Consider the following 16268-nt stretch of genomic DNA (forward strand, 5'->3'; position numbering starts at 1 on the left):
TCTGCTGTCAGAACCAGGAATAACCACAACTGACTGAGATGTGACAGGAAGGGTGCTTTACCTATTCCCAGCTGGAAGGTGGTCAACATGGTGAAGAAAGGTAACACTTCAGTTTTTTCCCAGTTATTTCAACCAACAGAACTCCTGTTTATTGCCAAACCCAGCATTTACAAGATTTTTAATATCCTGCCCAAAACAACATTGAACTCCAGTGGTTTCCATTTTGATAAACCAAATAATGACTTTCCATAAAAAATGCAGTGTTTTTCCACAAAAATGTAGTTTTTTCCATAAAAAACAGTCGGAACCATGAATTTGCATAAGGTGATTGTGAGGTGTGAAAAGAACTCAGTGAATCCACATCAGTTTACACCAATTAAAGACCTACATTAATGAATGAACTAGAAAAATCTTAAGATTACTTGGGTAATCTTAATCTAAACTTGGGAAAATACTTTCCGCCTTTCCTTGGAAATACTTCAACATTATCAGATTGGATTATTCTCTTTACCTTTAAAGTTTTGTTCTGGATCTTGCAAATTATAGAACTTGATGTGTATATAGACCAAATATAATCTTTCTGTCTGGACATATATGTGTTCTACCCCTTATGCCAGGAAAATGATTGATATCCATCAAGACACTTGTTGATTCTCCATATGCTTATTAAGGTAGAAAAAACCATATGGAGTTAGTATATTTTGCCCCATTCACTGCCTTAAATCCTACATAAATGATTTCTACAGCTGACCTTTTGACTGAACTTTTGACAGGTATAAGTCCAGTGTTTGCCAGAGAGAGTGAAGTTGCCTTCCTGAGCAGGGCTGGCAAGAGATATTTGAGAAATGAGTGACAATCCCTTTCTACTGGAGGTCAAATGCTGCACCAATTTCTATGCCCCAAGGAATGACTCAAAAGTCTTCATTTGCCAAGTAGTATCAAGGAATGCTGTTGCCAAGCCACCATCTCGTACTATCACAAAAGTTAAGATTGTTTCTTGATTAGGGCATCTACGTACTTTCCCAGAATAGCTGGTTTCTTTCTGACAGAATAACTTCCAGTTCCTTATCCATTTACTTTAAAATAGAATACCTTTTTACTAAGTTGTGCATTGTTAGAAAGCAAGTGATTTGTTTCATCAGGAAAGTATAAGTAAATAGATTCCAAGAGCTGACAACTGAGTAGCTGGAAAAAAAATATGCATTTAAATCTAAGCTGGGATATCCATAGAAAATATACAAAGCCAAACTGGTGGCTGTTCCAACTCCTTAAATCACTGGAATTAGAGCAGATGTGAATTTGAATGGGTGATTACTACATTATTACTACTCTTGAAGTAATTTGTGTAGTTTTATAATATTCTAGATTTCATCAGTGTTGATGAAGCAAAGTTGACAAAAGTAAGGTCAAGAAATTAACACTTTCTAATGAAAAAAGAGAAAAAAGAAGAAAAAATATGAAAGCTTTTGGTACATATTTGTCAGAACAATGGTGAAAGAGCTGAAAACCAGAAAGATTTAATTGAATTAATATTACATGCAAATCACACCAGCTGAAGTATTTATCATAAATTTGCTCACCTAGCCAATGAACCGAAATTATTATGAATGTTACTGTCAGTGAAATGGTAAAATAATTCAAAGTGAAGCTGTAATAAATTTACCCATGGCAGTAATGCACAGTAAAATAAAGATATCTTTGCTTATCATTGCTAGAAACGCAGATATAGGTGGTGTTAACTACAAGCTGGCCCAAAAGACAGTACTAGAACATGTAGCTGTAAAAAATGATTATGCAAAGTTTAATGTACTTTCATAAGCATTGAGAAGGTGATGATGCACTTGTGAAATATTCTTCTCCAATATGGAATGGATCTAGGTTTGCTGCTGTACTTCAAGTCATTGTCATCCACCGGAAAACAGTTTCTGATACCACCACTGTCATAATCATTTCTTCTCACGATAACATGCAGAATTTGAATGTAAATGCAAGTAAATAATAACACTGAATTTCCATTTACCATTTTTCTTTTTTTGCTTTCAAAACATGGTTTTTTACTTTGAAATTCTGTTACACTCATTTAGAACATACATCTATGTAGATATGGATGTAAGAACAAAGGCAAATTCTTCACACAGTCAGAATGGCAGAACAGCATTGGTCTCAGTAAGGGATATATTGGTGTACAATATATTCCGTAACAGTTTGCACAAATGAGTAACCTTTCCCACCATAGTAATTAAAGTTGACAGCTAGAGAAAAATAATCAGCTCCTTCAGTATGCACTGTTCATAATACTCTTCTCCTAACTGCAACAACTTTACGTGTGACATTCTTGTGAAACCTCCACTCATTCTTGTTTAATCTTTGTTATTATTAACTTAATACTGTTGTACTTGTGTTTTATTATGTTTAGTTTGTTTAGTTGCATTCCCTCAGGATAATGCAACAGCAGCTTTTGAGATGAATGGAATCTGTTAGATACACCATTACACCGATATAAAAGTCCAAAGCATAATCAAAAGCATTTTTGGTGAATATCTGTAATTGAAAATTGGTGATACAATTTTAATATGTTTTATAATAACCCAATTGTTGCTTACCCCGCTCTGTGTTTGAGCTTTTTATCTAGGATTCCATCTCTGGAAACAAGTTTATTAAATACCAAAATGCCAATCACCATGTTGACCTGTCAAACAGAAAATGAACAGTTGATCTTTTAGTGCCTGAAAGGAAATACTTTATCCTGTTACTTCAGATAAAGGCTTTTACAGGCCTTCAAAATGCCTCCTGTTACATTTCTGAGTATTCCATCGGAAATCGTGTCACACTGTCCCTGAGCACACCAGAAGTGTGTATTCTCATATGGGTAACACACACGCACACTGCAACAGGCTTATTTTTGAATCATGAATTGTGCCCGGTATAAAGTTATATGTGTACATGTCTGCTGGTCAGAAGCTTGAGTAATATAGCTTTAATATTTCCTCGGTTTTAATTGCAATGATATATCTTATTCCAGGAAAACCACTGCATTTCAGTTGTGTGCTCAGGGAAGAGCTAGTCAGAGCACACGATGACCGTAACTGTATTCCTTTTTAAGCATTTACGGCCCGTGTGGGTGTTCCCACTTATGCAGAAGCAGCCTGTGGTTTTCCATATCCTCCTGCACATTAGTCATTGTCTATGTCATTCACTGAAATGCCAGTCTTGAGCCTTGTTTGACTGCAGTTTCCTTTTTTTTTTTTTTTGTGGGCCAGATGGATGCCTGGGGTAATTCTGCTTAGCTCCATTAAAGTAAATGATGTTATGATCACATACATGGGTTGAAGACCTAACCTAAAAAAAATTCAAGTGTTTCTGCAGTCAGACTTTGGCACTCAATGGACATACTAATGGCATTTAATGGACAACTTAATGACTGTTATTATCCATTTGTATTTCTGAACTGAACTCTATGAACCTGTCTCTGCATGGCCTGCGAAGAGGTAATACCAAGTTTTGAATCTATTAAATAAATGTTCCTTTTTTAATTTTAATTAGAAAAGGGTAACCCTCGTTTCCTTTCAAACAGATTTTTCAAGACCTGTGCCAGAATACCTAATTGTTGCCAGTCTGTCCTGCAACTCTTTTCCAGCTTTTCTTATTATCACTTTATTTTCAGCATTTACATTTTTCAGCTGATGTTATATAATTCTTTTGCTTTGTACACTTAGGCTTAAATGGGCATGGAGCAGCTTCTTCCACAGCTACTAGCTAATGGTAGGGCAAACTGCGGCTGTGAACTTCAAACATCTCTGAACAAAGCTTGCCAATTACAAAGAGAACATACAGTTCCATGTGAAAATTATGACTGGCTTTCTGTAAACATCCTTGGCTCCTCTATCATGACAGGGACTGTGAGTTGTACAAAAGGATCCTGGCTTGACTCCAGGCAATGATGAGACAAACTCTATGGGAGTAGTAAACATCCATTTCAGGAAAATCTATGTAGCTAAATGGCTATATCTTTGACGACTACAAAGACTGATTCCCTTTTGCAAGGGAAAATCAGAAATAAGTGGTGTTGATAGAGTTGTCCTAGTATAAAATTGGTGGAGTGGAAAGAAGAATTAGCTTCAAAATCTGTAAGGGAAAAATGTTAAACAAATTATTGTAAAAAATCCATACAGACTGCAGAGCAGATGACTGATAGCCGATGGCACATGTAGGGTGTAATTCATCTTACCCTAAAGTAGACACCTGAAATACTTCTGATGGTTTGAGCCCTAAAAGTGCATATTTTTCTTCACTGACAATGAAATATGGCTAGGGTAACTAGCTTAGATGCAGAAATCTACATTGTAGATTCTTACAATTAGGCAAATTGAATCCTACACCTAAATCCATTTCCAGAGACGTGGAAGATCAATACACAAACTAGTAACATTTCCCAGCTATGACGATTTTTTTTCATTGCCTTCAGAAACAGTAGCCATGGAGAACTTGCTGGCTGGTTCCACTCCTGTTGCTTTTGCTGGCGTAGCGATACGCTGCCAAGCAGCACTCTATCAAGACTATCACTGAACTTCACAAGGCAGTCACAATTGCGTAGATGCTACTGATAATAACTCAGTGATGCCTGTAACAAGTTTTCTGTGCCACTAATCACTACGTTATTCTTTCACAGTTTACCCTGTAAACATGGAGACATAACTGGTATAAATAAGCGATACAATTAAATGAATGTTAAAAAATACCGAGCTTAGCATTTACAGCAAAACATAATGCTACTATAGCTAAGCTTTTATAATTTAAACAGCACATTCCATAATTTCATATGAAAATACTGGAAATTATATTAATGTTTACCAAGACAACAGCAGCTGCAGGTCCAACGAAAGCATAAAGTAGCCCTCCTTCAAGAGACAGCCAACAGCTGGAAAGAACGTTAGAGAAGAACTAACACAAATTAAAAATAAGTATAACACATTGCCAAGAAAGCATTAATAATTACTACAGCATGAGATTCTTCCAGTGTATGTTCAAACCTACATATAGAGATTCATATGCACACCAGAAAAGGAATTACTTTGTTGATACGATGATGTAGAGAGTTGAAAGTTATTTCAATTATCAACTGTTAATATTTTAAAAGTATAAAAGTGAATTATACATATACTGAAATGCCTAAAATGTATTCAGAACACAATAAAAAATAAGTTTGCAAAGGTTTATTGGATCTTCTCTAACTATGCATGATGAGTTAGCTGAACAGGATTTGCCAGGTAGGTATCTAGAAACATTTCCAGCCTGCAATGTCTGACAGTTCTATTCTTAAAGCAATGAAAGGTCAAGTACATGTAATGTAGAACTTCAGAAAAAACAGGTTTCTACATATCTTCTCTTATGTCATTTAGTAATTTCTATTAGAACTGGGCCTTACAGGCAATATTGCCATTAAAGAAAAATCATATATGATCTAACTGTTCTGTATTCTCTGGAATATTTTGCAAACAATTTAAATGTATATGTTAAAGCATCTGAAAACTGTATTTTCTGGTGAGTTACTAATCTTGCAGAGTTTGTCATACTGCATCAGGGCTTTCACTGAAAACCAGCAGATTTCCAAACACAGAGCGCTTACAGAATCAAATTCTAAATATTTGATACATGATGTAAAACTTCCCATATCTGCAGAAGATCAGGAGCTTCACACACTGAAGTAAATGCAGCTGTGCTATTTTCCCAGTGATTACACATTCAAAGAACTGCATGTTTATTTGAATGCATGATCACACCTACATATAAGAAAACTCAAGTATATGGATTCAAATAATTTACTTGGATGTCACATCCAGAACCATTCACATCAGAATCATATATATCTTCTTTATTTTCCAGTATTGTTTTTGTACTTTTGAAAATAAAGTAAATTGAATGCAAGCACATCATAATATTCGTGGTCTGTTACGGCTGGAATTCTAACTGCAAAGATTAAAAGTGTTTCCCATTGCAATGAAGCTGTGTGAAATCTGCCACATGAACCCAGCTGCATCAGTGTGCTAAATTCTGGAATGATAAACTGATGCAAATAGTTCATATCTGCTTCACTGTTAAAAAGGTAATACATGTCAGGCTATTCTACACCCTACCTCAAAAAACAACTGCAAAAATAATGTTAAATTTATTTTTGTAATGTCAAAGGAAAATGCTTTCAAGATTTTCTGCATTTTTTCTTGCTATTTTTCCAAAAGCTAGGTTATTTATTGTGAGGCTGAGAAGATGGGCTTCTGAGAGGGGGGAGTTTAGTCATGGTGCATTTCCCTACCAGAATGAACTTTTAAACTTAGTGAAGATGACCACTCTGTGTAACTAAAATAGGTAATTAAAATTTTCATGTTTATTGGGACCTAGAAACATCAGTTCAAAAAACTGTTGATGTATTTTGTTTGAAACATATTTCCAGTTACCTGTATTGAGAAAAGGGTCAACAATGTTTTTTTTTAATAAAAAGAAAATAGTTTCTACCACAAAAATCTTTAAGACCCAGGGAGAATTGTTCATTCCCTTTCCCACGCCCTCAAGTAAAAAGGCTGTTCAAGAGAGACTTTCATTTAGAGGCAGAGCTGAAAAAAATTGTAGAGGTTGTCCTCTTTTCCTAAAACAATCTGAATTTTCAACAATCTGGATTTTCAACAATGTGTGACATGATTATTGCAATGTATTAAATATCTGCCAGCTGATGACTCTGCAATATGCTTTTCCTCAATCTTTTCCTGTTGAAGACTTTCTGAGGACAGATTCTCAGGTGCCTTCTTACACCTAAGGCAATTGTTTTTAATTTTTTTTTTACTATTTTTCCCTTCTTCTCTTCTTTTTCTTTGCTCTGATACGTTTTTTTATGCTTTATAGTTGTTTTTATTTTGTTCTTCTGTTCTGTCTTCTTTTTCCCTGATCCCTGCATAGCAGAAGGCAATATAAATTAATTACCATTAAGAGCATCCACTGGTGGTTTTATGGGACCATGTAACATGGTCATAAAATTCTGTTGAGTGATGAAGTATCTGTAGACTTGCTCCTGTATCCTGTACATTCTGTGAGTTGTTTGATGCACTCCAGGAGAATGGTTCTTTTATGAGAGCATGACTCTGGCAGCATTTTAATTTTTGCTGATATAATGAATTCCTGGAAGTTATCTGCACTGCTCATTAACATATAACACTATGTAAACATGAGTAGGTCATGCAGGTTTATGAACTATAACTTGTAGTAGTGGTGCTTTCATAGTTCTGATAATCTGGGGAAAGGTAGCAACAATATTTAGTAGACTCACAGAAATAGTTGGAAAAAACAATCAAGCTCTTTAATATACCCTGAAGTATCTGAAAACTCGTTACTGTGGTTTTTTATTACTTTTAGGAAATCCCTTCAGCTTCTGTATTCATACCAGTACAAGTGTCTGTGTGAAATATTTTTCTTATGTAGTTTTAGATGTACAGTAATGTAATTGTCTGATAATTAGGACTGAAAGAAAAAGATAGAAATTGAAGATTGTTGATCACAGCATTTGTTTGAGTGTGAACAATTCAAGCCACTCTCATCAATCATATACCATATGAAACTGAGATCTGCTTCAAAGATCCTTGGGCTTTCTCCCTTTCCATCAGTCCCTTCATGTGTGGGACTATGGGACTGGAATAAATTCCTTCATTTTCAATCTTAATTTTCTCCATTTGGAACTGTCATTTTCAAAAATAGCATCTTACAGAGCAGTTTGCAACAGGCTGCGTTTCTGATGGCAGCATGCACGTAACTGATTGCAGCCAAACAGGACAAATATGGTGTAAGCAGTTAAAAAACTTACACAAGTGCTTTAGTTATGGGAGAAGGAGCAGGACAGGAGCCCTGCTTTTACACTGCCCAACAATTGTCATGGGACACAATTCTTTGCTGGCTTCTAGAGCGGGACAGGAGATCAGCTAGTGATAGAGGAGGAATCTCCATTCCTTGCATTCCCTGTTTTCCTTATGTAACTGTGATGTCAAATGTCAAGAAAATGTATTTGCAAATAAGATGAGAAAGTTGCATTATGGTTCTGTTTGCCTGTTTTACACCTCCTTTTGGGCTTTTGTCCCATGGTACTGTGTCAGCTGAATTTGGATCCTGGGAGAGGAGCTGTTACATGTAGAGAGACCTACTCTTTTTGACTTTCCAGGTTACCCTTAATGAATGATTTGTTGTTTTGTCTGAATATTTTAGTATATCCTCTTTTAAAAATGCATTCAGGCAAGGAAGAAAGCAGGAAGCAACACTAAGTAAAGCAAGTAGTCAAACATGAATGATTTCAGTAGAGTAAATGGGATTGATCCTGCAAGGGACAGAGCTACATCCCCAATGGGGTCTGGACATTGTAATCTTGTGATTTGTAATTCTCACAGCCTAAATGGGTCTCCAGTCCTGGTTCAAGGACTAGATAATAAAAACGCCAGCAAGATGAGCACATCTTAGTTAGAAAAAATGTCAGAGGAGTAGGTCCTCAATATCACTCCCGAAAGACAGCTAAGACCATTGTTTCATTAATGACTGCCACCTACAAGTGCAAGGTAAGCACTTCAGTTAGGTAAGCCATTCCTCATTAAAAGAATGCAAGACACGCATTGTCACAATTTAAAACTAAAGAGCTTAGTGGTTAGAGTCGGTATTCAGGAGGAGATTTGTTTTTGAATCCTTAACCACACAGAGCTGGAGCAAGGGCTTGAAGCCTTCCCCCCATGTGCCAAGATGGTGGGACACACAGAGCAGGGAGAGGGAACCCTGATCTCACTCAGTGATGATGCTAAGGAGAATAATTAAATATTCATTGAAGTGAGGACTTGACCTAACTCTTCTACATCTCTGATGAATGCCCTCATTACCAGGCTACAGAGTCATATTTCCTCTCTTTCTGTCCAGATGCATACTTAATTTCTTAGGCAACGTGAGGAGAGCTCCAAACAGGACGACTGAAGGAAAAACACTCTCGCATACATAACGTCTCAGTGGTTGGAGCAGCCTGCTGGCAGGAAAAAGGCTCAGCCCAAGCTCCTTCTTCAGCAGGAGACAACCAAAGAGCAGCCTCGCAGAGGTGTGAGTTTTCCAGGGTGCTAAATATGCGCTGGAACCAGCCAGGTGGCTAAAAAGGAACTATTAATAAAATGTAAACAAAGTACACAGATCTCCTCCTTGCTGTCTCTCAAGTACAGCCCAGTCCAGGAAATGGGCTGAATCAGGCACTCCAGGAGAGAAAGGATGGCTGGGAGACCTATCCTGAGATTTCTGCAAGGCTTTGACTACAAGCAGCTCAGGGGCATTAAAGCCGTAGCACATGCTTTGTGAACAGAAACCTGGGTGCCACAGACACCTTTGCCAGTACAGTTTTAGACATGCTTAGAGGTTGGCAAAGGCTAGCCATAACATTTAACATTCTCTTCGGTAAACGTATATAAATGTTAGGTGTCTAAGTGGACCTAATCAATGTTTCTAAAAGGCTTGCTACTTCAAAACCTCACAAGAAATTCACGATCCCTGGCGCTTTGCTGAGCTCAGTCCAAGACTGGCATATGTTTTCCTCTTTGTTACAGTTTCATGGACCACTCAGTGACTCTTAGGGCAGTTCCACGTGTGGATGGATACCTGTAAAGCCTTTAAACTATGTTATGTAATTCCTGATGGGTATGACAGTCTTGTTAATTAAAACAATAATTTATCATTTCTGATTGACTTACTAGTGGGCTGTTCCATATCCTTTTGTCTTGGTAAAGCCTATTGATATTGCAACCACTAACGCTGGTAAACCTGAAAAAAGCCAAAACAGTAATAACCATTAGAAGCTGAGCAAAATGTTGCTGTTCTGCCTGGACAAAAAGTGACAGGGCAAGATAATGCAAAACGGCTAATTTTACATGGAATGAATCATTTAATGAAGCACAGTGCTATTGCAGGATTTGTTTTTCTGAAGCACTGGCAGGGAGGAGGACACCGTTTTCTGCCCACGGTGTACCACTTTGATGTAGCTAAATTACTGGTACATTTGACAGGTCTTAAAGTAAACTAGGAAGAAGCTTCATGACTGTTCAGTGAATGTTTTTTCTTGTTTTATTTTGATTTTTTGATATGGCATTACTTCACTGAAAATCTTCTAAAATGTTGTTAAAACATATTATAAAAGAATGCTAAAACATACATCAGCATAGCCTGAGCTTGAGATAAAGTGGAAAGGCTCCTAACCTAGTTTTGTTTTAAGTAACATGCTGTCTACTATCTTTCAGGTTTACTGAAGAAAATGGTGATATTCTTGACATTGTTGACTTTAAATGTTTCATTCCAATGATTCTGAGGAAATGAATTTTACAGACTTACCCCATCCAAGGCACAGGAAACGTTTCCTTATGAGCCGTGTCCTAATTTTCCCAGTAACAGCCATATATGACTGCCACGCTTCTGTCAAAACCCAACAGAATGAAGCTAAGAAGAAGAAGTGTAAAAATGCGGTGGTTGTGGTGCAGATGCCCTGCAGGGAGCAAAGAGAAGCTCATGCTGAATACTTAGGGACACTCATTTCTCTTTTCAATTCAAAGAGTTGTCATATTCTGTCATCTTGACCTTTACCCTTAGCATCAACACCCCCTTTATGATGTGGCGGTCACAGAGAGAGAGGAAGAAAGAGAGATGTTGATGGGGATTAGGCAGAAGAGGTTTTGACTGTTTTCCCAAACACTGAATGTGCCGAGCAGGGACAAAGAACACAAAATAAATCATGCCACCAGATTTTTTTCTACACATTTACTTTGACCAGGGATCATCATAAAGCCATTGTGGTATGCAGGTTACAAAGTTACTGATTATAAAATCTCACAGAACTGAATAAAGGTAATGTGGGGGTGCAAATGCTCCTAATTGCCAGTTACATATTCTGTCCCTCCATGTGGAAAGATCCTGACTGTAAATCTTAATTTTAGTCAATAGATCAAGTTTGATTTATTTGAGTTTCTATTTAAATCTTACAGAATGTTAACCTATTGGAATATATTGCCTGATTATCTTTTTAGTCAGGTTTAAGTATCAGAACCTTAACGATTACCCTGGATATTGTTTTTACGGGTGTCAGTCATTTGTCATCTGAAAAGTATTTTGAGCATATGCAATTGGCTTTCTTTTGTCACTGTAGCCCTTAATTAAACTTGACATTGTAGCTTATATAAATGAGCTTCTTGGCATAAATGATAAGCTACCCTCCACTGTGTTGCTTAAAACGCCAGTTGCAGGCTATAAAATGCAGTGTGCATTGTACCCTAGAACCAAAACCACACCAGTAATGTTGAGAATATCCTTATCACAATCTATCCTTATCACAACTTGAAGTATCAAAGTTACATTAAGGTTAAAAAAATATACTTCAGACACCCAATATTAACAATGCAAGATCATAGTCGAGAAAAACAGGTATCATTTTTATGGTTATTTCTTTATGCAGCATACACCTCTAACAGCCATCTTACACACGTGATAAAAGGCTAGTTGATTTTTTTACTAAAATCACAGTTCATCAAACTATTTAGGGAGAAAATATGCAAGTTCATAGTTATATATAGATGCTTGCATATATTGTTGAGTCAGGGCTGGTAGCTACAAAAATTGGGGAAGGGTAAGACATATATAACATCATGCATGTTTTTTAGTTCATTTTATACCCCTAATTACTTTCAGGTCTTTTTGTTTTGAATTTTCTATTGTGTAAGTTTTCCCAGATTCTTATCTGAAATGAATTGTGTTGGTTCATTCCAATAGTTATCTCTAATAAGTAGCTGATAGCTGATATCAGGTGATGTTAGCATTAGCTGATACCAACCTCTGAACTTTCAAAAAATTATGTACTTGAAGAGTGAAAACTTAATGAATTTATAGGTTTTATAGATGTGATGTACACCTTGTTTTCTAATCCTTTGTCAAATTATCCATTTAAATCTGGGGGAAAGGGGCTCTATGTAATTATATGCAGCAGAAATATTGTCCATTTTTAAAAAGCAAGGGGTATAAACTGGAAAAAAACCAGCAGACCCTGCAAATACATTAGTCATTCCATCCTAGATTTTGCCATTAATTCTTATGTTTAGATGTCCCTAAAGGATGTGGATTCATCAAATCTGTCCTGGTTAAGCCTGACTGATAGCAGTATTTCCTGTATATGAAAAATAAATACTTATTTACAATGAAAGCTATGCAGTGAAACACACAATAAGTACAATAGAAAATACAGAAATGTCCTTTCTTTTACTAGCTGGCTCATATGTTATGAATCCCTACTATGCAACCTTAATTTGCTCTCCTATCAATGTTTTTGTAAAAGCTAGCATGTTCTGTTGGAATGAGAATTTGACAATAAAATGACTTTTGAGGAATAGTACAGAATCTTTTAGGGAGAAACTACATAGGTAAAACACACTATTACCCTGAAAAAATGTGGATATACTATTTCCCTTGTAAATAATGCAAATGAAAACAAACTCTGATCTTTTGGTGAAAACATTGCTAACTCTTATGGATGACTGAGTATAGACTGTAGGATTTAGTTCATAATTTATCCCCTGATTTGAAAGAAAGATAGATAATGATAATCTGAGACAAATGTGGACAAGGTTTTTGTGGAAGAAAAAACTGTGATGAAAATGTTAATGATCATGTTGATCACAAAATGAGAAGACAGAAGCAAGTTTAATTGGAAGTGATCCATGCTCTAGCTGGAATATATGACTGCTGATTATAACACACTCTTCTGAATGGCAGACAGGGGTCTTTAATGAACACTGATGGTAAGCCTGTACCACTGATATAACAGTGTATTTGCATCACATACCACCAGAAAGATGCAAATCAGCCTCAAAACATCACCTAACAACTACTGTGGGATTGTGATGACAGAATCATGTGCAGGCTGTGCTTGGAGTGAATTCAGCCTCCCTCCTTCTCCAGCCAAAGAAGCAGTCCTGGCAAATGAAACTCCCCTCTCCCAGGTATAGCCATGAGCTCAGCACGGCTGAACAACATGCCCCTGCAAATCTGGCTTTTATATATTGCTGTATTCTTCCCCTTTGATAAAAAATATAAACAAACAGTACTGTTGTGTCTGTGAAAGCACTATATTTGGGAAGTCTATTTCCAAATAGGAACAAAAATTCATTTTCACCAAAGGCCAGTATTAAAAAGGGCATTGAGTATCTCTAGCCAGGGAGCCATAATTGTAAGAAGTACTTTATTAGTATTTTTTTCTTTCTCACCAGGTCATGGACTACTCCTAATTTCTCCTTCTCCCTCTCCTCTTCTCCCTTGCCAAGGGACCACCATCCCCCTCACCTTGCTGCTCATGCAGCAGCATCACTAAAACTTTGTGGCCTATCATTCACAGAAAGCCACAGTGTGTGAACCTGCCTGCATCAAGAGATAGTGGTACACATCTTCCTTATTGCTTCAGGAGGAGATGTTTCTTATTTGTGTCTAATTCTAGTTTATTAAAACTCACTGAATTAATTACCTGTGCTGAGCACCTGTCAACTTGCAACAAAATGAATTTTAACAGCCTAATTTATTCACTATTTCTTCAAGCTTCTGAAATTAAGTCAACTCTGTTACTCTGACCTCCTCTTCCTCCCATTGCTGTTGCTCTCATCTCCCCATATTTAATTATAATTACAAGTGGGGGAAGGGAGCTTTTCTGTCCTCAGAATGCACAATTTCATGAGCTTTAATTAAGCTTCAAGTGTTTAGCTACCTTGAATATCTAAGTAAGACCATTCATCCCTTTTTAATAAACAATATACTATTGAAAGCAAGAGCTTACATCAGGTACTAAATTATTTCCTTCTTTTATTCTAGTAAGACACCCACTCTGAACGAGGGCACTGAAGCACAACTAAGAAATGTAAAAAACAGTGCAAATTCAAAGCTACTTATTCTAGCGATTAATATTTTTAATGTAATAATGATCAATAATACAGAGAATATTTATCCATTTTTATGACCTACAAAAATAGGTCGTAAACGCTACCTCAAAATATTAATCTACCATTATTTTTGGAGCATCTGGTTGTTGGGTTTCTTTAAATAGAACAGTGTTCTTTTTTAATAGCAGTGTGAACAGGTCTTCTGCACAAAGACGGTTCAGTAAGGGCACCTGATTTCTCTTCTCGCCCTGAAACAGGTCCTTCTTCCTTCAGCAAAGTAGTTGCCTGTCTCTGGTTTCTAATAAATAGTATAAGAATGAAAGCTACTAGAAAATGAACATCAAAAATGAAATCTGTGTTGGTGATCACAAAATGAATAGGGCTAAAATCCACTCAGCTGGATTATGTCATGAAGTAAAAGTTAAAGCTAGTAGAAAATCATTTAAATAGTAAAATTTCTTGGGGATTAAAAAAATCTTGCCCTTGATTTAGCTTTGAAAAGATAAGCCTAAGGAGATAAGTTAAATGGGTGCTAATTGTATTTTTATGAAGTTCTGGCTCTGCACTGAAGACACAAACAAAGAGCACTTAAAGATCACAAGGAATAAATGGAACAAAGAACAAACAAAACAAAAAGAGTGCAAAAGATGTAGCAAGGAGCAGAAATGTAATTCTGCGTCAAAACGGGTGTATTTTATTGGCTTTTTGTGACTGAAGTCCTCAACTCTAAAACAGTTTATCTTTTCCTCCTTTAAATTAAAATATAAATTCATAAAGGAACATACTGCTTATTATTCTTTATTTGGTTTTTTATTATTTTTTATTTTTAAATCAATTTGCACAAAACAGGACCTTTGTCTAGGGAACAGCAGACACTGTCAGAATACAGGGATACGGTATACTAGTCAGCTAATACTGAATTCTAGATTAAATACTAGTTTCTAGAGTAAACTGCCATGAAGTAGGAGATGGACTTTCAGAGGCTGTGGGACGAAGGAGTAAAGGTTTGCATCTCAGGAGTGTTTTTCTGGAAAGGGGACAGATTTTCAATGACAAAAATATACGGCGAGGAAGGCTGTCTCTTCAGTTACAAAGATATTTGAAACTGTTAGGATTTTAACTAACTGAGAAATCATAGCTGTAGACTTTCAGATTTCTCTTCCAGGATCATTAATACTGCTGTCACCATAAAGCTGTGAAGGTACTATTTAATTTTTAAAATTCCATGTTTTTGGGGTTTTTTTTTTGTTTTGTTTTTTTTTGCGCCAGGCTCAAGTACTGCTAACACCACTTGTTCAAGCAAAGAATTCAGGAAATCTGATACCCATATTGAAAATAGCACTACAGTGGAAGGAATTTTTCTAAAATAATGTTATTCATATTTTAAACCAACAGCTATGAAACTATTTACTTTAATTAACTTATAGACAAACTTTACTTTTAGATCTTCTAAAAATCTTCTCTGGTGTCCTTAAAAGTTGAATGCTCAAGAGGTTTGACTTCATTACATTGTGTTCTGATATCTGACATGATAACCCAAAATAATTAACATTTGACTTAATAAGCATTTATGTGAAGAGATATGCACAATTAATTATTATACTGCAGGATTCTATATGCGGTACAAGATAGTGTGAATGGTAACCTTTACTTGGATTTTTAGAGTAAGCTGATTTTTTAGTCCAACAGCAGTGGGTTTTGAGTAGTTATGTGATCTCCCCCACAAAGATAATGAGCAATAACTAAGGACACTCAATTTTTTGTTCTCCTACTCAATAATTTTTGTTTGCCCACAACAAGCAAGATGCCTTTCTAGGTTGTGATAAATAGCTTATAAGCTGGCTATAAACGACCCAGCTGTTTCTGCAGTTCCTTTGCTTTAGTTTACAACTACGGTCTCACAAAGAACATCTATATCATCAACAGCAATGCCACAAGAAGATATTTTCAGTATCAACTTTTGATTTTTCTTTTTGGTATCATGTGCAAATTATCACAATAGTGGCTAAAATCTGGAGCCACTACATGTGCCCAGTCTCAGGGTGCAGTATAATTTGTTCAGCTATTTTGATTTAAGGGTTTTTTTGTCTGTCATATCTTGTCTTCTTTTCTGGAGTCTGTCCTCTTATCTGACAGTATAACCCCAGTGATCCTAGTGCAATGCTGTAAGTGTGACTGAAAGAAAACTTATGCTTTAAACTGTAAGTGGTCTCCACATTTACACTTTCCAGACTCCCTTATATATGTCTTCTTATTTTCACATAGTTTCTCTAGAAGCTTTACCAACAGATTCAATTCCTGCTCTTTTTC

The 16268-nt window shown here is 36.3% G+C and overlaps 1 protein-coding gene across 3 annotated transcripts in view; it reads right to left on the reverse strand.

The window, feature by feature from the left end:
• The window catches only part of ADGRB3 (adhesion G protein-coupled receptor B3), a 462905-nt gene that overhangs the window by 35704 nt on the left and 410933 nt on the right, over positions 1-16268 (reverse strand). For all 3 annotated transcript variants that reach the window (XM_064447845.1, XM_064447844.1, XM_064447843.1), the window contains exons 20-23: positions 10381-10531; positions 9747-9816; positions 4852-4918; positions 2604-2689 (exon numbers count right to left, since the gene is read on the reverse strand). In XM_064447845.1, coding sequence (XP_064303915.1) covers positions 2604-2689; positions 4852-4918; positions 9747-9816; positions 10381-10531 — 374 coding nt within the window. The remainder of the gene's footprint in view (positions 1-2603; positions 2690-4851; positions 4919-9746; positions 9817-10380; positions 10532-16268) is intronic.

Source organism: Phalacrocorax carbo, chromosome 3, assembly GCF_963921805.1.
Source record: "Phalacrocorax carbo chromosome 3, bPhaCar2.1, whole genome shotgun sequence".
In the NCBI taxonomy this organism is placed as follows: domain Eukaryota; kingdom Metazoa; phylum Chordata; class Aves; order Suliformes; family Phalacrocoracidae; genus Phalacrocorax; species Phalacrocorax carbo.